Source organism: Lontra canadensis, unplaced genomic scaffold, assembly GCF_010015895.1.
Source record: "Lontra canadensis isolate GAN:19392208 unplaced genomic scaffold, GSC_riverotter_1.0 scaffold116, whole genome shotgun sequence".
Lineage (NCBI taxonomy): Eukaryota > Metazoa > Chordata > Mammalia > Carnivora > Mustelidae > Lontra > Lontra canadensis.
This window is the reverse complement of record NW_022631110.1, coordinates 2,617,828-2,645,474: the sequence shown is the minus strand read 5'-3', so window position 1 is coordinate 2,645,474 and position 27,647 is coordinate 2,617,828. Positions and strand designations below refer to the sequence as shown.

The 27,647-nt window shown below is 37.4% G+C and overlaps 1 protein-coding gene across 5 annotated transcripts in view; it reads right to left on the bottom strand.

Annotated features, from left to right (window-relative positions):
- CDKL5 (cyclin dependent kinase like 5) overlaps window positions 1–27,647 on the bottom strand; it is a 225,304-nt gene that overhangs the window by 47,579 nt on the left and 150,078 nt on the right. For all 5 annotated transcript variants that reach the window (XM_032840834.1, XM_032840837.1, XM_032840835.1 and 2 more), the window contains 6 exons: window positions 23,837–23,957; window positions 21,595–21,654; window positions 17,641–17,731; window positions 13,569–13,758; window positions 8,147–8,227; window positions 2,789–2,940 (listed from right to left, as the gene is read on the bottom strand). In XM_032840834.1, coding sequence (XP_032696725.1) covers window positions 2,789–2,940; window positions 8,147–8,227; window positions 13,569–13,758; window positions 17,641–17,731; window positions 21,595–21,654; window positions 23,837–23,957 — 695 coding nt within the window. The remainder of the gene's footprint in view (window positions 1–2,788; window positions 2,941–8,146; window positions 8,228–13,568; window positions 13,759–17,640; window positions 17,732–21,594; window positions 21,655–23,836; window positions 23,958–27,647) is intronic.

Here is a 27,647-nt window from a genome sequence, read left to right as displayed (position 1 = left end):
AAAGAAAACCAGGAAAGGATAGAGAATAGTGAAGACAGCTGCTAAAGCTTCTGAAACCCTTGGAAGATATGGACCTCAAAGGAGAGCACAAAGCTGCATGTTAGAAAGAACAAATTCATAGCAACATAAGGTACAGTTTCTAATGTGAAAAGGGAGGTTATAACGTTAAGGTAGAAACACTTATCAAAGAGTTCGGTTACCCATAAAAGTACAAAGAGCCTAAAATGCTATTCTGAACGCTTCTGTCTTGGTATTAATTTGAAGCCATTGAGCTTTGCACATAATTCTTTAGTAGAAAGGGCATCAAATTGTCTTCAAATTGGAGTTCTGCCAAAGCACAACAATAAGAAACTGCTCCGAAAATTCCATAGATCTCTTTGGCACACAACTGTAAGGAATCTGTGTTAAACTGCCAACCACTTAAAGAGGATTTTTTTTTTTAATATTTTATTTATTTATTTGAGAGAGACACAGTGAGAGAGAGCATGAGCGAGGAGAAGGTCAGAGAGAGAAGCAGACTCCCCGTGGAGCTGGGAGCCCAATGCAGGACTCGATCCCGGGACTCCGGGGTCATGACCCGAGCCGAAGGCAGTCGTCCAACCAACCGAGCCACCCAGGCGTCCCGACTTAAAGAGGATTTTATATATAAACCCTTCTGAAATGGCGGGCAGAACAGTTAATCTCTTTAGTTAAAATGACTTTTTAAAGTAAACATTAGAGATGCCAAGCTACATTTTTATGGAGAAGGATGGCAAAGCAGGACCGCTGAGAGGGCAGGGCAGGCTAAAACACCGCCATCCCAACAGGTCCAAGGTCAGCAGAACCTCAGGACAGTCTGAAGGAGACGCAAGCAGGGCAACGTAATGCCAAGAGTCCACTGCCTCTTCTACAGAGACATGAACTTGGACAAGAGAAGACACGGTATGTGAATGTGTCTCAGGGACAAGGCGGCAGAGTATGTAAGTGGCAGCTGTGATGCCGGGAAGCCCGAGTTAGCCGTGGTCTGTGTAGAGTTAGTGTCCCCAGTAAGAAGGGATTCCAGAGAGGAAATATGACCCACAGACAAGTGTAGAGAAAAAGACATTTCCATGTACATGTGAACTCAGCTGAGATTGTTCCTAAAGAAACCACTTAAGACTTTTCCTTTTAAAATTCTACATGGTGTTAAGACCTAAACACAGATTCTTTCATAGGTTTTATTTACATATCATTTCTATTCTTGTCTACTTCAAAAGAAGATTTGGGTGGACTCCTTAAAGACCCATATAAATTATAGCCTATCACCACACAAATCCTCCTTGACAGATTCCCAAAGAGGGTTTCCAGGGAGAGCCTCAGACACCCACTGGGGTATCTCAAGCCAAATCATTAGAGGATAGATACAAAGGTCCCCTTTCATGATATGGGTTGTACCACTAATCACTACAGCATGAAGCAAAAAATTATCATCAGTCTACTGAACTTTATATCCTTGGGATCCTTTTCCTTTGCAAATGTGAACTAGAGGAGTCAAGTGATAATTAAGGCAGAACGGAGACAAAAGTACCTGAACTGGGGAGTGATCCCAGATAAGACAGAGGCATAATGTGAACTTCCTAAATGGAAAGGAGTAACTACATGATGACTACTATTCCTTAGTGTACTAAAATCTCATGGAAACAGGTAACAAAGTGAACACAAACTTGGTTAAGCAGAATTTGAATCTGCTCACAGGCCTCCTGGGCGGTGGGGCGGGGGGGGGGGGGGGGAACAAACAAACAAACAAAAAAATCCCCAAACAAATAAAACAATCCAGCTAAGAATGGTCTATAACATATGTAAACCAATCATTCAGAAGACAGTAAAGAGCAGTAAAACACAATCACACCATCCCAGTTAGGCAGAGAAAACAGGATAAATGGTTATTGTCAATTTATGGATATGCTCACATATCTTGAAAAAGTACCAAGTCTCAGGTTTTCAAAATTCCAATAGATTAATAACAATTATGTTATGTGGAGAGAAAATTGCAGTGAAAGGAGAAAAAGTTTATATTCAGAAAACTTCACATTAAGAATGACCATTTTCTATTTATCTTTTAAGAGCAGATGAACGAAACAACTTACTAATCCCAGAGGCTAAGCAATACCAGATGACAAGACCAGCTTCTTGGTAGAGAAGGGAAGACAGTCCTCCATCCCAGAAGTAGAGGGTTTTTTTTTTAAGATTATGCTAAAAATTTTTATTTTAAGAAACACCAATTTTAATCACTATCTACCAAACTGACTTTACTATTTCCATATTGTTATTCTTATGAAAAACTAACTTCTCAACTCAATGATTAAAAAAACAAAAACATACGAGCTTTCTAATAGAGCCAAACCTACTTGGTTCAGTTGCAAAGACTGTCCTAGGTGGCTTCCTCCCCACTTGTGTTCAGCATCCTCTTCTCCCTCCAGAAATCCCCTTGCCCTCACCCACCCTTTTGCCTCCAAGCATCACACCTGGGCCCCATTTACGCAGGATCTTCTCATTCATGAGACTAGAAACCCCCTTAGTTGCTAACCTATGCTACCTTTCCCAGGAAATGCATAGGTTTCCATAATATATTATTAAAGATAAGAAAGTCTTTAAGACCCACACAACTCTTTAATTATGGTTCTGAATCATGTAATAAGCATAAGGAAGATATTTTTGAATAAAGAGGGCTTTCCTTCTTTTCTTTAATTACATCATTTAAGCAGCCACCTCCTCCACCTACTTGTAAGACCAATACTGCATCTGTATTTCCTTAAAAGGGAATATTTACCTATTAGACAAAGTGCTGCTTTCCACGTGGTAAGGTTTTCTTTTTGCTGACCTTGAAGGGGAGCGATCCAAAAGTCTCTGGGTTTGAAATGTAGGGTGATTCAAACACTGTTCTGTCAAGTATCTGTCAGCTGGGTCCAACTTCAGTAAATTCTTAGGAAACAAAGTTAGGATCGGAAAGAACATTACAAAGTCAAATTTAAATTGTAATAAAAACCTTATTTCTTTTCCTTATAAGGGAAATGCACGGTCATTGCAAACTATCTAGCGAACGCAGTTTAGTCCAAAAAAACTTTTTAAAGAGGGTTATTTAAATTACCACATTATTGGGATGCCTGGGTGACTTGGTTAAATGTCTAAATTTGGCTTAGGTCTTAGGATCCTCGGATGGAGCCCTGTGTCAGGTTCCATGATCAGCAGGAGGTCTGCTTCTCTTTCTCCCTCTGCCCCTCCCCCACTCGTGCTCACTCACTCATTCTCTTTCTCTCAAATAGAAAAAATCTTTAAAAAAAATTTTTTTAATAAAAAAATAAATAAATTACCACATTATCTGACTGCTGTTGCCCTCTGGGGATAAGCTCTCCCAGCCCTTTTCTGAATATCATATGTATATATACATATTTTGTTTTATAAAATCTGACTTTATGTTGTATGTGGAAGTTGTGGATCCTGCATTTTTCACATACCAGTCAAAAACATTTTTTACAGCATAACAGACATTTGAAATGTATCTTGGAAGTATATATTCACCTGAAACAATATACACTCATCTTTCTCCTGCCCCCTCTCGGGAGGCAGCCCATATTCTTGCGCATCCTTCCATAGATATCCTGTACCTATCTCTGTCTGTTGCTTTTATTTTATTTTATTTTTTAATTTTAATTTTTATTTATTTTTATTTTTTAATTTTTTTTATTTTTAAAGATTTTATTTATTTATTTGACAGAGAAAGATCACAAGTAGGCAGAGAGACAAGCAGAGAGAGAGAGAGACAGAGAAGCAGGCTCCCTGCTGAGCAGAGAGCCTGATGTGGGAATCAATCCCAGGACCCCAAGATCATGACCTGAGCTGAAAGCAGCAGCTTAACCCACTGAGCCACCCAGGAGCCCCTGTTGCTTTTATTCTACCCAAACAGTAGCAGACACGCTATGGTCTGCACTTAACTTTCTTTCCAATGGACATTAGATCTTAAGAGATCATTGCATATCGGTGAAGAGCTTTTACTCTATGGATATGCCTTAGGTTGTTTTTAGCAATTCTCTAATGACAAACATTTTGGTTGTTTCCTTTATGTTATTATTACGAAAATGATGCAACAAATAACTTCACAACATGTTCTTAAATGACCTAGGAAGTGTGTGGGATGGTCTACTGTTAGACATTTAGATGGCTGCTACTTTTCACTATTATAATTAATGCTATGATAAATACCAGAAATCCTTGCATGCATACATGATCCCTTTCATAGGATAAACAACCAGAGATAGATTGTTAATTATGCAAACTTTTGAGGATTATTTTCTATGTGCTGAAAAATCATACCCTAGGAAGTTTGTCTGAAATGATACTCCTTCTCAGCAACTGAGAATCTACCAATTTCCTGATATCTTCATCAACAACAGGCATTATCATTTTTTTAATTACTTGTAAACTACAGACATTTAATCAATGGTATCTCATAGCTGTTTTAATTCACATCTGTAATTACTAATGAGGTTGAGTATTTTTATGCTTATGGGTTTCTTGCAGTCCTTCTTTTCTTATTTTCCTATTCGTGTATCTGTCCTAATTTTTTTTTTAAAGATTTACTTTAGGGTTGGGGCAGAGGGAAAGGGAGAGAGAGATTCATCAAGCAGACTACTTGCTGAGCGAGGAGCCAGACTGGGGCTGGATCCCAGGACTCTGAGATCATGCCCTGAGCCAAAATCAAGACTTGGATGCCCAACCGACTGAACCACCCAGGTGCCTCTGTGCTAATTTATTTTTAAGTGTTCTTTATATATTACAGTAACTAACCCTTTCATGTTGCACATAGGAGATGTTTTAACAACTAAAATGTTTAATATTTTCTTCTAATACTATTTATCTTATTAGTAATTGGATAAGATTTTAAAAAGTGAATCATTAAAGTAATTTTTATTGAAAAATTAAGCAAATATATAAAACATAAACCTACATAACCTAACACAACTCAGTAGAGCACACTGGAATCTGCTGGGATGATATTCTCACAGCAAAATTCACTGATGGCATTTTCTCTCAGAGAAAGGAAGAATGTTGAAATTCCAGTGTTCTTAAATCTATCTCTAGGTCACTTTCATTGGTTATACCCACAGTTAATCTCTTTGTGATCCACTTGGACAGTGAGAACAAACCTAGATTCACTCCCAGTAAGCCAGAATTCAATTTCAGACAACCTCTTTTAACCCAGCACCACAGAAAATTTGAAGTCTTATTTCTACCATATGCTGAAACATTCACTTTGGGTCAAAAGATTCTGGTAACCCAAGCCACTGTTTATATGCAAGTGGATTTACATTCATGTTGACTCAGATATAATTCTAAACTTATTGCAGTTCTTGCCTCCTCCTCTTTAGAAAATAAAAAACTGTGGAGGTATATAAAAATGATTTTGGTCTCAGTGGCCAAATAGTTAACATCAAAATGGTTTCAAATATATGATACTAGTTAAAAACAGCAAGGCTGGCTCCTGAGTAGTATTTTAAATTGCAAGTACATATGACGTTTTACAAGCCAAATATCTACTAGCATCGAAGTGCTATTTTAAGATTATCAACTGTAGAAATTACTGCATATACACACAAAGAACTATTTTTATATACAAAAATATAGCTGTTAATTTTCAAATTACTTAAAAGGAGGAGGTCATTATGAGGAAAGTATAAAACTCACCAAGTAAAATTCAGCATTTCAGGGGGAAAAAACCACTTTTTAAAAACTAAAATAGAGTCCATATAAATTACCGTGGATTGGATCAATTCTGGTAACCTGCATCCCCTCTAAAATGGCTAATATGTATAAACAGATGCAGGATGAGATAGCTATTTTAGGTACTTATATATGGACAAAATTAACAAATCTGCTTTAGGGAATGGCATAGAGAATATATTTCTTCATGAGAGGATAAATAATGTTCTTTACTTTTCAAATTCATTTTGAAAATGGCTAAAAGACAAAAGGAATAATTCTATTTGTTCTGTCACACAATCAATATTTATCAGGGCTTAATGATTTGGTAACTTAAAAATATAAATAAAGTGAAAAAAACTGAATTAAATACAATTTCATGGTTGAATTTATGTAACAATTTGAATTTATGTAACATTATATATTATATTATATATTATATATATTATATAACAGTTATAAATTTATGTAACATTCAATAACAAGGCAATATTAATCTTTGGTGATAGAACTCAGAATTATGGTTTCCAGGAGTGGGGAGGCATATGGGGTGGAGAGCCAGGGAGGGGCTCTTGAAGAGGCTTCTTGGGTGTTAATAATTTTCTCTATCTCAGTCTTGATGTGGTTACATTGATATGTTTACATTCTAAAAACTAACTGAAATGTACACACAATTTGCATATCTTATGAATATACATTTCAATAAAAATGTTTACTTAATGTTAAAGAAGTTTGAAGCTAAATATTCTAAATAGGAATTAGTTTAATTTCCAAATTGGTATCAATACAGAAAGATTCTCATTATCTTTGTACTTTTATCTGTTCTAGATTTTACCAGGTACCACACTGACCCTTGGTAATTAGAATTGGTAATGATTTAACTAAAAAAAGTTCAGTTATTTTTTTAAAAAGACAAAAGGCAAAAAGCATGAAATTGTATTTAATTCAGTTTTTTTCACTTTATTTATATTTTTAAGTTACCAAATCATTAAGCCCTGATAAATATTGTGTGACAGAACATATTGACAGAATCCAACTGAATCAAGAGATAATTTATGCCTAATTAATATGAAAGACCCTTGAGGGTTATCTTTTTAATAGCATCTCTCAATCTATGTTCAGAACACCAGTACTATAGTTATTTTTTTTTATTTTATTTTAATTTTTCAGTGTTCCAAGATTCATTGTTCCAAGATTCATTGTTTATGCACCACACCCAGTGCTCCATGTAATACATGCCCTCCTTAGTACCCACCACCAGGCTCACCTAATGCCCCACCCCACTCCCTTCCAAAATCCTGTTTTTCAGAGTCCACAGACTTTTTTTAAAATAGTATTCAGTATTTAATTAAATTTGGGAAATGCTGAGCAAGACATAAATGCTTCTTTACCTGGAATTTCCAAAAGCCTTCCTAAATTAATGAATATTTGATTCTCTACAAAAGGTTGTGTGGCATGTGGCCTTTCTAAAAGCCGTGCCCAATCCCTCACCATTGCCCTGACACCAATTTGCACAGTGTTCCTCAGGACACAGAGGAACATAGTTTAAAGCACAACGAAGTTCTGAAAGTGCTCTCAGCAATTTCCAACTGTGCTAAGAGTACCTTTAAGACTATGTGTATAATGTAACCAGCCCTGATTTTGAACAATAAACTAAATGGACATACAATAAAACTGATCCATTAACAAGTGTTTTTTGGAAGGTCTACTGTCAAACAAACAGCACCAGCTTATGCACTGGCTGGCTGCGACGAAAGCCAGAGAAACAGGAAAAACTGGTTCTCCCTCAAGCGGCTGTCCATCTAGTGGGGAGAAAGAGCTTGAATAGAAAACTGTGAGAATGTTTCTGGTAGTGCAGAGCAGGAGAACTTTCTGGATAGGGACAGGAGCATGAGGAGGCATGCTCAGGTGTGGTAGAAGCAGTGATTCTGCTGTGGCAAAAAAAAGAGAGACCCAGAAAAAGCCCCACCCTCAGGGAGAGAAGAGGCCAAATTAGAAAAAGGGCAGAACTAGGTTCACTTACAAAATAATCTTAAGAGAGGCCTTAACTGTCACGTTAAAAAAAAAGTTAGAACCTTGCTTCTTTCAACATTCATTTTAAGATCTGTTTTGAAACGTTATACCTAAGCAGCTCTTTATTGCTGAATTTTTAAGTTATTTATTACTTATATTTAAATCATTATTATTCTACCCACTTTAGGAACATAACTGAGGTATCTCATGGTCCTGTCTACCTGGAATGTTACAAAACTAGGTACTGTGGCTATTTTGATTAAACCCCATGCTTTTAACATAACATAGTCCCCCATTATTCACTATAACACATCTATTAACGAAATACAAAGCAGGCTTTGGTCACATGTAAACAGAAAAAAAAAAAAAATCCACAAACCAAAAGACATTTTATATAGACAACATCAACTTGTCCCACCTTCATTAAGTCAAGTAAGACGCTATTTAGAATTCCAAGGTATCTTCTCTCCAATGTCTGAGGGTGGTTAACAGCTGGAAACTGTAAGAACAGACAGGAGTGTCAGCACGTGGGGAAGGGGACACATGTGCATATGTGCTATGAGTTCTGGAAAAGGTAGCAAAGGAACAGAAGTTACTGCCCTAGTGCCAGAGTCAAATTCATTTCATGTGTCTATTAGTTTTATGTCTATGTATTTGAGGTACAGATTAATAGGACTAGGTATCAAATAACAGGAAAATGTATAGATAAGAGAGGATATTAAATCTAGCCAATGAAGCATGTAAAACAAACCTAACTGTAAACATTTGAGACTGTACAGTTTACAGGGTACTGTTTATATAGACACTTCAGTTATAATATAGTTTATACAGAATTTGTCTGCTTACATAGATAATTCTTAAGGCTTTTTCACAATGTCATTTACTCTTGAAAATTAGAAAATGGAAAAAAAAAAAAAAAAAAGAGAGTGAGAAAGTGAGAGAAGGGGCGCCTGGGTGGCTCAGCCAGTCAAACAGCTGCCTTCAGCTGAGGTCATGATCCCAGGGTCCTGGGATCCAGCTGTGTCAGGCTCCCTGCTCCTTGGAGAGCCTGCATTTCCCTCTCCCTCTCCCTCTGCCCCTGCCACTACCGCCCCCACCCCGGCCCCCCGCTCATGCTCTCTCTCTCTCTAGCTCAAATAAGTAAATAAAAATCTTAAAAAGACAGAGAGAGAGAGAGAGAAAGAGAGAGAAAGTGAAGGCAGAGAGGCCAGTACTTGAAAGGCCACAGAAATAGCAATAGTGAATTCAGACACATGTTTGAACATTGCTTTTAAAATACTTTTTTAATGACCTGTTTTCAATTCCTTCCTTTATATAAGCTGGAACAGAAGGCAAACAGTCTTCTAAATTAATAAATGCCTTTTTAAATAAAATGAAGAGAAGAGGTCAAATTTATTAAGGGGCTCTGTCCTCTCTGCCACCCCACATTTTGCAACATCCACGTGGATGAAAAAGTATTAGAGCCCGATGCCAGGCACTCCCTTGCAATGGGAAGGCTCCTTTTCCTTTAATACATATTTCCTTTATACCAACATAAGAGCATTTCAAAGTATCAGAATCCTTGAACGTGTTCAGTACGTGGATGGGAGGACTAGTTATGGAGGGAAATTCAAACAAATCACTGAAGTTGTGATTATGACATTATCTGCACACTGTGCTAGGGACAGCAGGAATTACAGCATATGGGTCAGACCTAAACCATGCAATTAAGCAACCCACAGTCTGGCTGAGACAGCAATCAGCACTGAAGTGTGCAGCCAAAAATTCTACTTGAAGCTCGGAGGAAGGAGAGACCAAGGTGGAGAAAAAGACTTGCAGCTGGAGAAAAAGAGAATCCACAGATAATATTTGAACTAGGTTTTGAAAGGTAAGAAAAATGTGAGGACAGAGAAAAGTAGGACAGCACCCCAGACAGAGGAAGTAGAAGGAATAACACGAACTTAACACAGACACACGGGCAATAATTTTAACTAATTAGAGAAGGAAGTGATGCTATACAAGGCATTTTACCAATTCTTCTTATTTTAGAGATGAAGAAGGTGATAATCAGAAAGTTCAAATAACTTATTCAAAGCAAGTTACATAATTAAAAAGCAGAACTAATATTTGCATCCAGGTCTATAATCCAAACCCACACTCTTTCTGAACCTAGGGACCGCTCTCAACGGAAGTTCTTTTGGATGTTGTTGGAGTATTAAATACCAGCCCAAAGAGAGACACCTGTCATGCTGTGATAAACAACTCTGTCTGCTACATTTTAATTAGTATTTTGCTTATGAAGTCTATCTTATGCTACCAGATGTCCCTTTCTTTCTTCAGAAGTAATATTTCATTGATAAGAAAATTAATGCAGAGACTGAAGAGGTATTAAAAAATTATGATAAAAAATGACCAAACTAAGTTAAAAAATTAATTTATATGCTTTTGGATGAAATCTACCATTCTCATGTGATAATTCAACATATAACCAAAACTCAAGCATAGAAATTTAAATTATAGCCCAACGAGTAGTTTTTCTTTCTTAATCACTTGAACAATACAACACAACGAGAGTATGTCTTTAGCAAGCTCTTACTATGTGTCAGGCACTGGTCTGGGCATATTACAGAGAACAATTAACCTTCACAACAACCCCAAAGGGTAGTACTTCTGTTATCAGCATTTTCTACACGAAGAAACCAAGGCACAAGAAACTTGCCAAAGTCATTCATGTAAGAAATATGGAGCCAGGCTATGAAACCCCGCAGTCTAACTCCAGAGTCTATGCCCTAGACTATGGGACAGCAATTGTTAACTTTTTCAAAATAAAGCATACCAAAAGAGCAACATCTTGTTGACTCTCTACATAACTGAATCAAAATGCCAGTAACACTGGACTAGTCACCGGTGAGTCTGTAACTCACGGAAGTTCCAGTTCCCACACTCTACATGCTTAGCTATCTTTCACAGATATTCCCCAACAAAATGATAAAGAAAGACATTCCCCTCAAATGATGTTAAACCTCCAAAAAGATTAATCTAATTTAGTTAAAAGACCACAAACACGTTCAGACTAAATTGTAAAAATATTAAAGTTTATAAAAATCAAAGTAACACGGAAGCAGCAATTTCTCTGAAGGTTATTTATAAGCGGTGCTGTCATGTGCTACCCAGCGTTTTACAGATACTACTATTTAGTGAGGAGGTCTGTGAACAAAACGGACCACACACAAATGAGGGAAAGAGATCCTTCTTTTGGCCTATCTAACCCAAAGCTACTCATTCTTCATATCCACAACAAATTTCAAATCTTCTATAAATCTTCCTCTAATGAGTCCAGCCAACTATGATTTCTAACTTTCCAGAATGTTTAACACTCTCACGGTCTCAGCCATACTGAGATATGTATTAGAAAACAGTGCAACGCAGTAAAGAATGAGGCGTTTTATTTTAAGTCATATTGCTTTCTGATTATTTCATGCACAAACATCTTAATTCTTCGGCTAGTTTATAAGTTATTAAGGTCAGGTCCCATAACACATCTGTTTACACTCTCTTCAGGCAATCCAGCATGGAGTCTCTTTAACCAGGCAAAGAACAGGCAGCCAGCAGGCCAAGCTTGATGTTCCAGAAGTTACTATTAAAATCCTGAGGTCAAATATTCAATCATTCAGAGGCGCCTGGGTGGTTCAGTGGGTTAAGCCTCTGCCTTCGGTTCAGGTCATGATCTCAGGGTCCTGGGATCGAGCCCCACCTTGGGCTCTCTGCTCAGCAAGGAGTCTGATTCCCACCCCTCTCTCTCTGCCTGCCTGACTACTTGGGATCTCTGTCTGTCAAATAAATAAATAAAATCTTTAAAAAAAAAAAATTCAATCACTCATTATTATTCAACCTGCTAGGCACCACTCTAGATGTGCTATGAATCTACTGGTGGACATGGTAGTTCATTTCCTCAAGGAATTCATCAGTTCAGTAAGATACGTATTTTTTTTGAACACAGCTATTTAAAAGAGATGGCAACGAGCACTACTGGAACACGGAAGGGGGAGTCACCCACTCCGTGGAGGAGTCCAGAAAGGCTTCCTGGAGGGAGAACACTTGACCTCAGTCTGGGAGAAGGAAGAGGAAGAGCTTTCCACGAAGTAGAGCAAGTACTAGGAGCACCATAGAAATGAAAACACAGCACTTGTAGGAGCATTATGTCAAGGAAATGTGAGAAGTTCAATATGTTGACAAGCAAGGGGCAATGGTGGGAATGAGTGGCAGATAAAGTTGGAGGGCTAAGAGCAAGGGGTTCTTAATGTTACCGCCTAAGGAGTTTAAATGTAAGCAATCCCAAAGAGGTTTCCAAACACAAAGGAGATACAACTGAATGTGCAATCTGAAGGACAATTATCGCAAAGGCAATGTGAAAACACTAAAGTGAAGACGTTGGAGAGATGCATTTAGGAGTGATCGTCAATAGTTCAGGTAAAATGGTGCTAAGGGTGAAGGAAGCATTAGAGACATAGAGAAGGGAGGTGCAGTTGAGCTTGAGTGCTGATGACACAAATTGGCTCAATCCATCATTCAAGTACTCAATGTGTCCCTAACTAGATGTGCTGGACTCTGCTACAGATGCTGGAAATAACAGTGGAAAAACAAGATTTCTGCCATCGGGGAGTTTATACTCTAGTAGTTGAGAACTCAACCGTTAATAATTAACAAGTAAACAAATAAACAACACAACTACATACCAGGGGAAGTGCTGGATGGAAAAAGGGGGGGAAGGGCTATGGGAGACACTAGGAGGAGGGTGGGGGCAGTATGTTGGTGGCATCAGAGAAGGGGACATTCTTGGAGCTGAGATTTACAAAGTGAGAAGGGACCACAAATCCCAAATCCATGAAGCTGGAAAAGTCCTAAAATGTTTTTAGAAGTCAAAGAAAAGCAAAGAAAAGCGTGGTGGGAGTTTGGAGAGAGAGGAGTGGGCACCATGTTGGGCGCTCATGTGTGAGGAGGGGATGTGCCTCAAAGTGGAATGAACGGAGGTCCAGAAAGTCTAAAGAAAAAATGAAGTGCTCAGCAAAACTCAAGAAAACATGGTTTGAGAATCATGCATTTAAGAGAAAGAAAGAAAATGGCAGTGAGCATATTTTAGCGTTCTCCTAATGGTCACCAATTGGCATGTTAGCCCAGAGTAGTTGAAAACTAAAAAAGTAGCTTTTGGGGTAGATGGAAGAGAGAAGCAGCCTCTGTCTGGCTACTGTAATAAGTTGCTTATCTCTCATCTGGGGAAAGTTTCTACCTTAAGACCCTCTTCAAGCATATTCTCTGAAAACAAGTTTTGTACAAAGTTAGCACGCCTAGAAAAGGCTGCCCGAGACAATATACTAGTTTGAAAAGAAGATCTGATGTTTCACTGTCAACAGAAAAGAAATACATGCTAGAACACAACCTTTAAATCTATAGAATGCAAGGATTCATATTCTCCTTCAAATCATTACAAACGTTTGTTCAAATAAGCAAGTCATTTTTACATTTTCATATCCTTTGGGGATGCTTAATATTTTAGACAAAGAAACATTCTGAGAGAACCAAAGTGTAAACTGTAATAATGCATATGCTAAAACAGGGTTTGCAAAATTGGAACTTATCAATTAGGAAAAACATTACCAGCTTCCACTTTCAAATTCAAAATATTTCTTAAAATTCACAATTCTATAGAAGATTCAAAAATAAAATACTATAATGGGGATTATAAGCATTGTATTGGGAAAGGGAAGAGTATTCAATGGACAGCTTAGCATTCCATTGTGCAATGAACAATGATTTAAATACTGCTGTATTGATTCGTTTGGAGTTTTAGTAAAGCTTCTTACCCGGAGCCCATGGAATCGAGGATTACTGTAGAAGAGCTTCATCTGTTCGGATGGAAGTGGTCCTAGCACCTTCTGAATAGTAAAAAGTTGGTCAATTTCGCTTTCTCCAGGAAATAAAGGTTGTCCATCGCTAAGCTCCCCAAGAATACAGCCCACTGACCACATATCGACAGACTTTCCATAAGGAGCTCTGAAAGGCAAAGGGAGAAATTGTCTTGGCAAATGAAGAAATACATTTTAATAATTTCCAAATTATTTTGAACAGATTCATAATTTAAAGCAATTCATATATTTAAGGAACTACAAATGAGGCTGAAAAAAAGGAATTATGGATATCCAAGAAAAAATTCAGAGCACAAGTAAATAAAACTATGCTAACAAAACCAATAGTTTAATAATAATTTAGTAGGTATAAACTAAGTTGGAATCTACTCACATCTGGGCATATCTTGAACATGAATGGCTTAATAAACCCTAATACAGTACACATGTCTGATGAGTTAACACTGCACCTGGAAAATCAAATGCTTCCAAGAAATGCATTTTCTAGGTAATTATCCTTTAGCTCTTAAAATGTCAAAAAGTTATACCTCATCCATTTTTTGAGATCAGTCTATTAAAATGTACTACTGACTCAACGTGTCTTCTTAAACAATAAACACTGAGTACTATTTAACTTCTGATTGCCCAGAATCACAATTTCTAATAACTAAGAGTGGGCTAAGCTCTATAGTATTATTTACCTAAAACTATTTGTACCCTGTGTATATGGAGCTTTATGATAACTATTTGCCTCAAAGCATCTTTTTTCCATTTCCTTAGGGGTTTATAGTTCTCCTCTAGGATCTAAGTTTAGCAGAGGGCTCTGTTATTAATAAATGGAGGCTATATGTGAAAACCTAAGTACTCCAAAAAAAGCTTTATATGTATGCCCCAATATCTATAGTCTTAAATCAAATTATATGTGGCAGACAAAGAAACCATATTTTATTTCGTTTCAAACACAAGTAATCCAAATTTTAAGAAGGGAAAGCCATGAGTGCCTGGGTGGCGCAGTCGGTTGGGTGTCTAACTCTTGCTTTTGGCTCAGGTTATGATCTCGAGGTTGTGGGATCGAGTCCAACATCAGGCTCCATATAACAGCATGGAGCCTGCTTACTCCCTCCCTGTGCCCCTTCCCCTGCTCATGCTGTCTTTCTTTCTCTAAAGAAATTAAAAAAAAAAAAAAAAAAAAAGTTAAAAGAAGGGTAAGATAAAGTATTTGAAAAAACCACAGGATGAAATTCTAGAATGTCATAATGATACAGCAGTAATACAAAACTTTTAACAGATACTCTAAATTAAAGCACTGTTAACACTATACAGAAATGTTTCTAGGACAGTAAGTCATTACAACTGAAAGTCAGTATTTTCTTTATCTCATTTCATTCCCACAAAAACGTAAAGGACCATATTAGGAAACTTCATGTATATTTTCTTTTGTAGCTTGTTGGGGAGGGAAGGATTCTGATCTTTCTCTAATACATGTATAAAAGAAAAAACTTGTGCTAGATGGAGAAACTTACAAAAAATCTCTACATACCCAGATCATGCTATTTTTCTTCTGTCAACGGATATGAATAATTTATGCAGCTGGAACTATTTTGAATGTCAAGGACAAAGTCTTAAGAATGTACAAAAATGTAAAATCTTAATATTAACCAACTATCAACTGATTTCAATGGGATTTTTACACAAATAATATATGGTTCTTCAACTAGTACTTGACAATCATTTAATTAGCAATATATAATTTGGCCCCAATTAATTGGAGTCCTATCTATTTTTGGTAGCTCCCACACATCTCTAAACATAACTGTAGTTTTCTGACAGGTATTATTAGGCAGCAAATACTCTCTGAAGGTCTATAATAAGGTTGTCCTCAGAATGAACTCATTGGGGCCATCATATAGACAAAATCGTATCATAAAAAGTCCTCAACCATACATGACTCCTTGGATGGTGTTCTAAGAATGATCTACTTCATACTCATTTCTCCTTTGGCAAATCTGCCCAGTAAACTCAAATTCCAAAACCCTCCCCAAAGAAAATGGATTATGCATCTCATTAAGTCCAGACAGAGGTACACAGAAAAAGAAACAAAGACAAACACAAAAGAAAATCAATCAAAAAACCAAGTTTAAAAATTCGCACAGAAATTCTAAAATCTATCCACACAAAGAGAAATAATAAAGTGACTAACCACCATTTGTTTCCCAAGATAAAGCAAGCTTTTGATTCAAAAAAAAAAAAAAAAAAAAGGAAAACTTCCAGTAACTGGTATCCATACATTCTTATACACTCTATGTCAGCAATGAATCAAGAATTACCATCAGATGGTTAACAGACACTGGGAAATTGTGAATATCAAAATAAACCCTCAAGTGAGTAACTTACACATACAGTCATGATGATCTTCAACAACAACAACAAAAAAAGCACAGAGGGGCGCCTGGGTGGCTCAGTGGGTTAAGTGTCTGCCTTCAGCTCAGGTCATGATCTCAGGGTCTTGGGATCGAGTCCCGCATTGTGCTCTCTGCTCAGCAGGGAGCCTGCTTCTGCCTCTCTCTGTGCCTGCTTCTCTGCCTACTTCCAATCTCTCTCTCTCTCTCCCGTGTCAAATAAATAAAATCTTAAAACACACACACACATACACACAGAGAAATTTGTACTCCTACTATATAAGAAATATCTTTTAAAAATTAAATTTCTCAGGATGCCTGGGTGGCTCAGTAGGTTCAGTGTCTTGACTCCTGATTTCAGCTCAGGCCAAGATCTCAGGGTCATGGGATCGAGCCTTGCGTGAAGCTCCACACTCAGTGCAGAGTCTACTTGAGATTCTCGCCCTCTCTCTTCCTCTGCTCCCTGCCCCCACTTGAGCTCTCTTTCTAAGATAAACAAATAAATAAATAAAACCTTTAAAAATTAAATTTCTCATGACCCCCATATATATGTCTCGCATACTAAAGAGATGAAACCTATAATAAGAGTACCAGTCATCATCACCACCATATCTCATTTTATTTGCAGAGTTTGCCTTCTTTCTTCATTCTTGGATGGTCCCCAAGAAGGAAATACAATGTATGGAAAATAAGAAAATACTACAACTAAGGTAATACAGGATTATTCATATAACTATGTAATAGAGTTCAGGAAGATAGGATCCTTCATAGGTTCTCAAGTTTCTAAAAAGAAAAGAAGAATCTTAGCAGAAAACCCTTTTCTGGGGTTAACAGATGAGTGAAAGCACTGAAAGTGGAAGGGTGGGCACAAAGTGGATGGATGTGATGTTGCTGAGAAAATCAACAATGTGGTGTGTTTGAGTAGCCATTTATCATCAAACAAGGTTTCTCTATTCAGAAGAAAATTGGCAACTGCTTCAATATTTATACCATGTTTCTGGCAAAGTAGTTGGATATAAGAGACACTTGATAACTGCTTGTTGAATGAATGAATGAATGAATGAACCAACAGATAGGCCAGTCCTCCCAGCAAGAGATCGAGTTTATTTCTTCATCCCTTGAATCAGGGCTTGGCCATGTAACAGGTTTTGGCCAATGAGGTGAAAACCAGGCTAACAGAGGCTTGAAAACCACCTTTGCATTGAGGCTTGCCCAGTTGCTGCAGCGAATTTTTCGGCTATCACATGAAGCCACTTGGACTTGCCCACTGGAGGATGAGTCTCCATGGAACAGAGATGGTCTGTCCCACCCAAGGCCTCATAAACCAACCATCCTCCAAATGATCTACTGAGTGACTGCAGCTACCTGCGTGATTCCCATTGAGACCAAGAGAAGAACAATCCAGCTGAACTTTAATTACTGACTTCCCCAAATCACTGGCATCCAGAATTGTGAGCAAATAAAATGGAGTTTGTTTTATACCATTAAGCTTTTGGGTGGCTTGTTATACTGTAAGAGGTTAACTGGTATTTAATTAACTAAAGTTCTTATCTTCCATAGATGATCCCAAACCTAATGACATATGATCAGCAGATATATAAACGTCATTTTATCTGGGGAAGGTAACTTACCCAAGTAAGAGTTCTGGGGACCGATACCACCTGGTGGCCACATATTCTGTATAATTAGCATTATTGCCTTCTGATAGGTTCCGAGCAAAACCTGAAAGACAGAAAACCCCAAAGGTATAACTGTGAAAAAGAAATAAGAACATCATGTTGGCAAGGTATTTCAGTGCTAGTAATATTTTAAAGGAATATCAAAAGAACACAATGACTGTTACTGAATGGGCTATTTATTAATGGTCCCTTCATTATTTTTAAAATGTTAGTCCATTCGTATATCAGTTAACATATAGTGTATTCACTAAAAAAACCCATCTCCTCCTATATTAAAGAAATAGTATTTTGGAAGTCATCATATATAAGCATCCAGAGCATACTTTTAAGTCAGCTCCCTCGAGAAATGTAAATCTGAGGAACAAAATGAAGTCCCTATAAGAGCCCAAGTCCAAGCTAAAATACCCTGTCACAGATGGTCATTATATTCTTTTTTTCCCCCAAAGGTTTTTTACTTATTTATTTGAGAGAAGGGGGGGGATCACGGAGAGGGAGAAGCAGACTCCCCACTGAGCAGGGAGCCCGACGGGGGACTCGATCCCAGAATGCCGGGATCATGATCTGAGCCAAAGGCAAACACTCTGAGCCAGTCATTATATTCTGATTTGTGGGATTTAACATTAGTATTTGTAGATCTACGGTTGCTGATCAGCTCTAGCCATTATGTAGACAACTAATGGTTGGCAATAATGGAAACTAAGCAGGCCAAAATTATTTTCATCTCCTAATGTGACAGAGAAGCATATTAGGGGTACCTTAATTACTTACAGACTCTATCGATAATTATTTTCCCTCCAAACCCTTTCAAAAGATTTTGGGGCCAAAAACTAAGCCAGTAGGTAAGCTAATTACCCACCTAACACACCAAAAGCATTATGGATAGTCAGAGAGAACCAGAACATTAAAATTAGGGGTAAAACATTAGAGTAAAAAATTGGAAGAAATATTCCTATTTTCAAATGGGATTCTTTAAGATAGACAAAGGAGCCCAGTGCTATAGAGGGAAAGCAGTTGAGACGTGATCACTGGGGACGCATAGGGTACAAAGAACCACATGCAGTGCAGCCATGTGAAATTTCCTTACCACTTCAAATTGTCTTTCCTTTAAAAAATGATGCCGGGGGTGCCTGGGTGGCTCAGTTGGTTAAGTTTCTGACTCTTAATTTTGGCTCAGGTCATGATCTCAGGGTCCTGGAGTCAAGCCCTGAGTCTGGCTCCGTGCCCAGAGGGAAGTCTGCTTGAGAATTCTCTTTCCCTCTCCCTTTGCCCCTATACACACACACACACTCTCTCTTTCTCTCTCTCTCCCTCCCTCCCTCCCTCAAATAAATAAATAATTCTTTTAAAAAAAAAAAATAGAAAAGAGAAGAAATGATGCCACATCAGGGATACCTTCCCCTATTATTAACCATTCTATAGGCATCACATTTGTATTTACAATTTGTTTACAAATTTCAGTAATTTGGGGGTTTAAGCAGATCATCAACCCACAGAATCATGGATACATTGTAAAGGAAGCATGAGGGGCACAAAATCTCAGTATTTGATGGTAGTCACAATTATGGATAGGAAGCAAGAAATAGAACCAGAAATATTCCTGAAAATCATAATACTAAGAGAGTGCTAAAAATGTCAAGGTCAAAATCTTTTAAACAGCTGTATTTCGATATTTCTTTCTTATTCTTCCAAGCACTTTATAAGATATAGCAGGACTTGCAAAGAAGACATCCAAATGGCCGACAGACACATGAAAAAGTGCTCAACATCACTCGGCATCAGAGAAATACAAATCAAAACCACAGTGAGATACCACCTCACACCAATCAGAATCGCTAAAATTAACCAGTCAGGAAAAGAACTACAGGTGTTGGTGAGGATGCGGAAAAAGGGGACCCCTCCTACACTGCTGGTAGGAATGAAAGCTGGTGCAGCCACTCTGGAAAACAGCATGGAGGTTCCTCAAAAAGTTGAAAATAGAGCTACCCTATGACCTAGCAATCGCACTACTGGGTATTTACCCTAAAGATAAAAATGTAGTGATCTGAAAGGGCACGTGCTGCCCAATGTTTATAGCAACAATGTCCACAATAGCCCAACTATGGAAAGAACCTAGATGCCCATCAACAGATGAATGGATAAAGAAGATGTGGTCTACATATATACAATGGAATACTATGCAGCCATCCAAAAAACAAAAACAAAAAACCGACATCTTGCCATTTTGCAACAATGTGGATGGAACTACAGGGTATTATTCTGAGCGAAATAAGTCAATCAGAGAAAGACAATTATCATATGATCTCTCTGATATGAGGAATTTGAGAGACAGAGGAGGGGTTCATGGGGGAAGGGAAGGAAAAATGAAACAAGATGGGACTGGGGAGGGAGACAAACCAAAAGAGACTCTTAATCTCAGGAAACAAACTGAGGGATGCTGGCGGAGAGGGCGGGTAGGAGGGATGGGGGTGCTGGGCGATGGACACTGGGGAAGGTATGTGCTATGGTGAGTCCCGTGAATTGTGTAAGACTGATGATTCACAGACCTGTGAAACAATAATACATTATATGTTAATAAAAAAAATAAAGCAGGACTCTCCTTTGCAATATTCCCTATAAATAGTATAAAAAAATTTAAGTCCTACAAAACATTTTTTTCTCAGGCAAGCAGGTTCATAATATTCAAATTCTTTGCAAACACTGAGGGAAAACAGTTATACTTGCTTCTAACAGCCACACTGGAGAAAAGTGGTCCTTCATACAGTGCATTCTTAGAAGGCTTCTATTTCTCATTTGTTCAATCTACCTCCGAGGTACTAATCTAACTCTTGCTTATGAAAGGAGATGAATTCTCACTTATATGTAAGAGTTTACATTATACTTAACGATTATACTTGAACATATGAAAAATAACACTAAGTCAAGTAGTTATTTTTCAGCATACAGATTAGACAAAAGATTTTTTAAGTGACTCAGAACTTAAGGACCCTAATCTATAGTTTTAAAACTTTCCTGAATTATTTCAACTTTAATTTTTAATAGCACTTAATACAGTTTTATATATATGGAAACGAATGCACAATTTTCTACTAGGAGAGAGTACAATTCAAAAGCTTCCTTATAGGGGCACCTGGGTGGCTCAGTGGGTTAAAGCCTCTGCCTTCGGCTCAGGTCATGATCCTAGGGCCTTGGGATCGAGCCCCGCATCGGGCTCTCTGCTCAGCAGGGAGCCTGCATTTCCCCCACCCCTGTGCCTGCCTCTCCACCTACTTGTGATCTCTGTCTGTCAAATAAATAATCTTAAAAAAAAAAAAAAAAAAGGCTTCCTTATACATTCAACCAGGAGATGGAATATTAAACATCAATTACTAATCTCATTCATTGAACATTTAAAGGGAATAAATGGAACTGCTCTAAAAATGTCTTTGACATTTATAGGTATGTAACCATTGCACATGCATGATATATATGTATTTACCTATGCATATTGTTAGTTTATGATCATACCTAAAATAATTTCTATCAATGTTTAAAATACCTCAAAAATATTCTTTTATCATACCCAAAACAGAAGGCATAGTAGTGTTTCATAGAAAACTGGATTTTTGGAATCATTAAGTACTGGGTTTATGAATATATACACATGCATCTATTTGCTTTGCATTCTCATTAAACAAATACTGCATTATGAATTTTTAAAGAGTAGACAACACTATGCAAAGAGTGTATAGTATTTACCTAACCATCCATTTTTCAACACATGACCCAACAGAATATTGCTCTGCTAACTGAAGTCAAAACATTAAAAAAACAAAACAAAACAAAACCCTTTTAATAAGCCTTTAAAAGCTACCTATGTGTTATATTAAATTAATTCTACTTACAGGGCTCAATTTCTTTTTAACTTACCAAAATCACACAGTTTCAAAACATCATTGTGGCTGATTAAGAGATTTTCTGGCTTTATATCTGAAGTATAAAGATGAAAAAACAATTATTAAAAAATGTTCCATGGACTGCTGATTGACACTATTGGATCACTATAACGGCATCTAATTAGAAATATCCAGAGTAGGGATGCCTGGGTGGCTCAGCGGGTTAAGCCTCTGTCTTCAGCTCAGGTCATCATCTCAGGGTCCTGGGATTGAGCCCTGCGTTGGGCTCTCTGCTCAGTAGGGAGCCTGCTTCCCCCCCGTCTCTGCCTGCCTCTCTGCCTACTTGTGATCTCTCTCTGTGTGTTAAATAAATAAATAAAATCTTAAAAAAAAGAAAGAAAAAAAGAAATATCCAGAGTAATATGAATAGAAACCTGTGACAGGGAAAAGCAGGGTAACACATTTTTTGCTGATTCATAAAAGTTTCAACTAATTTTTTTTTTTTTTGAGAAACATGAAGACCCACAATGTAAAAAATATTTTTCCCTTTAAATCGCAAAGGTATTAATGTGATCTCGGAAAGGAATTTAAGAATCACTGAATCTAGGTCACCACATTTCAAGGAACTATTCTACTTTATAAAGTATTAGTAACATAAGTTTTTGGAGACAGAATATAAAATTTTCAGAGATAGAATATTTTAAAAATGTTCACACCCACAAGATACCTTAAAAACACATATAAGTACCTAGCATTATATTTACTAGAGGAAAAACTACATAAAAATTAGAATTTGTTGTGATTTTCTATATAATGTCTATATTTACATATCTCTTTAGCTTTTCTGTGTGGTTCATAATTATAAATGTGTAATGCCGAAGTTATACTGGATGAGTCAAGACAAGATTTCTCATTTTTTCCATGGATCTTCAGAAGATGTGGTGGGAGCTGAGTAGAAATACACAGAAAATGCTATTTAATTCCTGCTTTGGGAGGCATCTCACAATCCTATTTTTAGAGTACCTATCATCTCTATCAGATGGCAGAGGTAAAAATGGAAAAAGGGAAGACAGGAGGAAAATCTGAAGATTTCAGAATCATGGTTTCTACTGCTAATTCACAATCATTGATTTATTACCATATACTTAACCAAATCACAGGAACACTTTAGAAATGCAGCTAAATCAGTTCCGTATTAATAGCTTCATATTGTGGTATAGACTGCTATTAGTATCATTACTCTAGACACTAGACATGTAGTTGAGTTGGAGATCTCTCTGTACCACCAACAACCTGGATAAGGTAAGTGATATGAAAGTCAAATCCAAAAAATATATAAAATGTCTTTTTCTAAATATACTAGGAGTTGGCATTTTTCACATGACCTTTAAGCTATTCTTAAAGTGAGACTATTTTTAAAGTGATATGTTTGTGTGTTTGTATAGGTTAATTAAAATGAGGTATTCATTTATCTGATAATTCAGAGATAAGAAGTAGCTATTGTAACATTTTCTGATAAACATCTTCTGGCTCCATTATTTTATCAGTATGTATCCCATTACTGTAAAAGTCTGGAATTCAAGAGAGCTTATCAGGAGAAGATAAATAGTGTAGAAGCAAAAACCATGCTGAGAAAGTAATTTCCCCTTTAGTACTATAAACCACCCACCACACAGCAATAAAGGACAAAATATTAACAGTTTATGGAAGCATACGCATGACATTTATGCAAGGTTAATCATGCCTACAACTTGCAACGGGCTCTTCTCACTAATGGGTAGGGAAATTCAAGAATTGAATTTGGTATATATACCAGAGGTGGTTGGTTTAAGAGGGAATGGGAGGTGACTGTCAGTGGGGGTCAGTGAGCACCTTTAAAGCCTTATTCTAGGTGGTTTCACATTTTCTGGTCTACCAGCAGGACCAAAAGGCAACAGAGAACATCCCTTTGCTCTTTTTACCCAAGGTAAGCTTCAAAATTCCTATTTGTTGAGTTCTTTATATATATCCCTAGGCATTTCTAAAGTTGAGAACAGATCTGGTTATACAAACAGAGATCTCACCATAATATCCAAATAAACTTGCAATCCATCCTTTTGGTGATACAGGAGGAGACTTGGAAGGTGAACGACATCTCATATGCTGTACTTTCAAAATGTATTTAAGTGGAATGTCAGTGCTCATAGAAATACTCTTAAAACAGTAATATGTAAAATATTTCAATGTTAACTCTGAGGTTTTCTTAATATTTTTCATTTCAAAAATTGCATACTTACCTCTATGGACAATATCATTCTTATGGCACCAGTGAATAGCTTTGATTAACTGATAGATATAACTTTTAACTTTTTCAGGTGGAACTCCATTTGGCATTTCTTCCAGCAATTCAAGCATATTCTAAAAATTAAATAGGGAATCATTAATCTCCACAAATAAGGTAGACCCATAAATCATGTATTAACAATTTTAAAAATCATCTTAGGGGCACCTGGGTGGCTCAGTCGGTTAGGCATCTGCCTTCAGCTCAGGTCATGATCCGGGGTCCTGGGATCGAGCCCCACATTGGGCTCCCGGCTCAGTGGGAAGCCTGCTATTCCCTCTCCCACTCCACCTGCTTGTGCACCCTTGCTCTCTCTCTCTCATAAATGAATAGAATCTTAGATAGATAGATAGACGGATAAGCAAGCATCTTGGATGAAAATTCACCCAATATATGCATGCATTTTCAACAACTGTTTTGTTTTCCACCTACTATCTTTTTCATGCAGAAGCAGAATACTGTATTAAATCAAAGTTCTCTTTTAAGAGAAATTCCATTTTTACTACTCCCCAGTGCTTCCCCAAATAATAACCCTGGCACTTTCCACTCTCCGTAAAACCTTTCAGGTATCACTTCAGAATAACCTCAAGGGAAAAGCAATACAAAGTAGAGATAAGATGCTGTAATGTAAAAAGGAGGGGGGAAACAGTCATTTTAACCCAGCCTCCTATGTATGTTTACTAGAACCTTGTAATAAAAATCAGGCCTTGAAAATATTTCTGGAACACCTGGAAAATATACTTAAAAGAAAATGCTCCCTAAGATTAGGAGTGATCCATGCAATCAGTACAAAAATTAAGACAGGCCAGAAAATCTTGCTGAAATAAACATTGACAGACTCCCAACAAACCAAGGTCTGAAACTCTTAGTCTGGAGTCTAAAATTCATGTAAAATTTTTTTATTAAGTTGAAAATCCACTTAACCAGTCTCCACTGAATTTCCACATTAACCACCCATTTCCCATTGCCTCTGTAGGTACAATACTAAGGTCCACAGCATGATTGGAGTTTATTGTTTGTAGACGACCATCTAGGAAAGCAGGTCTCAAAGCAGGATCTGTGGATCTCTTGGAGGTGGTTACCAGATCTTGCAGAAGGCCCATAAAGTCAAAACTATATTCATAGCAACACTCAGCTCGTTGGCTCTTTCACTGTGTTTGTATTTACACTGATGACTCAAAGCAAGGATGGGTGAACTGGGGGCACCTTAGCATAAATCAATGCTACACGCTCGCAGTTTAAAAAAAATAAAAAGAAGAAAAGCCAGTTTTAATTAAGGATGTCTTTCTTTGATGAAGCAGTAAAATTATTGCTTGTATTAAATTTCAACTTTTGAGTAGGTGTCTTTTTAGGAATCTATATGGTAAAATGAAGAATACACACAAAGCACTTCTGTTACATAACAAAGCAAGATGGTTGTCTTGAAGAAAATCACTTGCGTGATTGAGCTGCAAGCTCAACTAGCTGCTTTTGGCAGAACACCGTTTCTTACTTGAAAGAATGACCCACAACCATATTTATGTTAACAGGTAATGGGATTATTATTGTTATTCCTAAATGAATTAATAATTTATATTGCTCAGTTTTGACTCATAATATGATAAATATTAACAGATAAAACCCACATATATAATAAGCTCTAAGGCTTTCCAATAATGTTAGGAGTGCTGGAGTTGTAAGACCAAAGAGTTCGAAAACCTGCTTGCGCTAACACAACTTCACAGTTTTGTTCCCACCAGTTGAGCTGCATACACACAATCAGTTGTTTGTTTATAACACTCTCATACCTATTTATAACTGATGCACTTGTTATTTTAATACAATTAAATATCATATACACCAATGAAATAATGTTTTAAATAAAGAGAGTTGCTGTTTATCAGAAAACAAAGTTTAATACTTTGGAAAGACTTAATGAAGGAAAGCCACTAAACATACTGCTGCCACATCAAATGTGAGCGCAACTGTAAACGCCGGCAGGGGATAATGGTGATGCGATAAGGATTCTGCACTGAGACTGCTTCATAATACTTTTAAGCTTTTGCGTCACTTTAAAGATGCTCTCACAGGCTATCAGAGTTGTTGCATTGTGGGTATGATGTACTTAAGAAAGACTCATCAGAACTCCAATAAGAAGACAGATACTCGAAAGGCCCTGACCCTACCCCAAAGAGTAGTAAATGAACATACATTGATATATTTTAAGTTAAAATGTCTGAAGTATGTATGCATCATTTTTTAATGATTCTCCACTTAAACTGCCTTTTTCAATTAACAAATGCATAGGAGGTCCCAAATGGACCACAGGAGGTCCAAACGAGGAATAAGACAGTTTTGCAATATAGAAAATAAACTGTATGTCTCATTTCATATTACACTCTAAATTCAGTGGCTGGGAAGAATGTCCCTCAATATCCATTCTTCCTTTAACCCATAGTAATACAATTTGTAAGTGGATGCACAGGTGTTGAGAATGAAGAGTACATTTCCCCTCTGCCTCGCAGCTAGGGTGGCTATGAAACTAAATCCTGGCCGATGGAATGTGACAGCTGGAGCTTAATCTTGACCTTGAGAACAAGGGCAACATCTCAGGGGCGGTAGAGCAGAAAGGCAGACGAAACTAGGTCTCCTATGGCTACAGAGCAGAGTTACCATACCAGGTACCACATACCTTTGTATTTATATGTGAGGAAGAAGGAAATATCTATTTAAGCCACTGTCATCCTGTATCTCTAACAACCCCCTACCTTTGAGAGCATCACTTTCCTGCCCTCTTGAGACTCTATTAATCGTTGGGCACTGCCGCTGATGGGAGGTCACCTTCCACTGAAAAACCACAGGGTCAGGGCAAGAACCCAGGCCTAGAGGGACACATATGGGAGCTCTGGGAGCAGCCCTGCCACTTAACAGCAAAGAGATCTCAGACATACAAACTGGTACACAGAGGTGATTTCCCCATTTGTTCATACTAAATTGTTATTAATCGTGAACTACCACCCTGAGCAGAACAGAAATTTTAAAAAAGACAAACTGAAATAGATCTGTCAGAATTTCATTATTTGGCAGTGAATACTGCAAACTGCACGATTATTCTTGACAACTAAAATATAATATAAAGAGTTTCTGATTTTTACAACAGTCCTTTTTTATAACTTTTTGAGAAGTATTAAATTTCAGTTTAATTTTGGTGGGGAAGGTCCCTTAGGAAAATACCTAAATTGACACAGGAAAAGAAACCTTAAGGGGCGACTGGGTGGCTCAGTTGCTTAAGCATCTGACTCCTGATTTCGGCTCAGGTCATGGTCTCAGGGTTGTAGGATCGAGCCCCGTGTCAGGCACCACGCTATGAGTGCAGCCTCTCTCTCTCTCTCCCTCTTCCCCACCCATCCCGTCAAAAAAATAAAGATCTGTCGTCACTTAAAAAAAAAAAAGAAAAAGAAACCTTTAAGCAGATTTTGGAAAAGATACATAGAACAGTGTTTTAAAATGACAGAGAAACTTATAATACTCTTCAAGTTTTGCTTGAAATGAAGTTACTATGTCTATTTACTTTCATTAGAAAAATAATTTGTGAAGGCTGAATTAAGTCAAAAGCCACATTCCTGGTCCATCGTCTTGGCAACATTGCTTTCTATTTTGTAATGGTGATGGTGGTGATGACACTGTCATTTATGGCACAGAAAGCAGCTGGTAAACATAAGTCTCTCCAGTCTTCACCTTCTTCAGAAAGCCTCAATTTATAATTTAGAAATTTCTCATTTTATCAT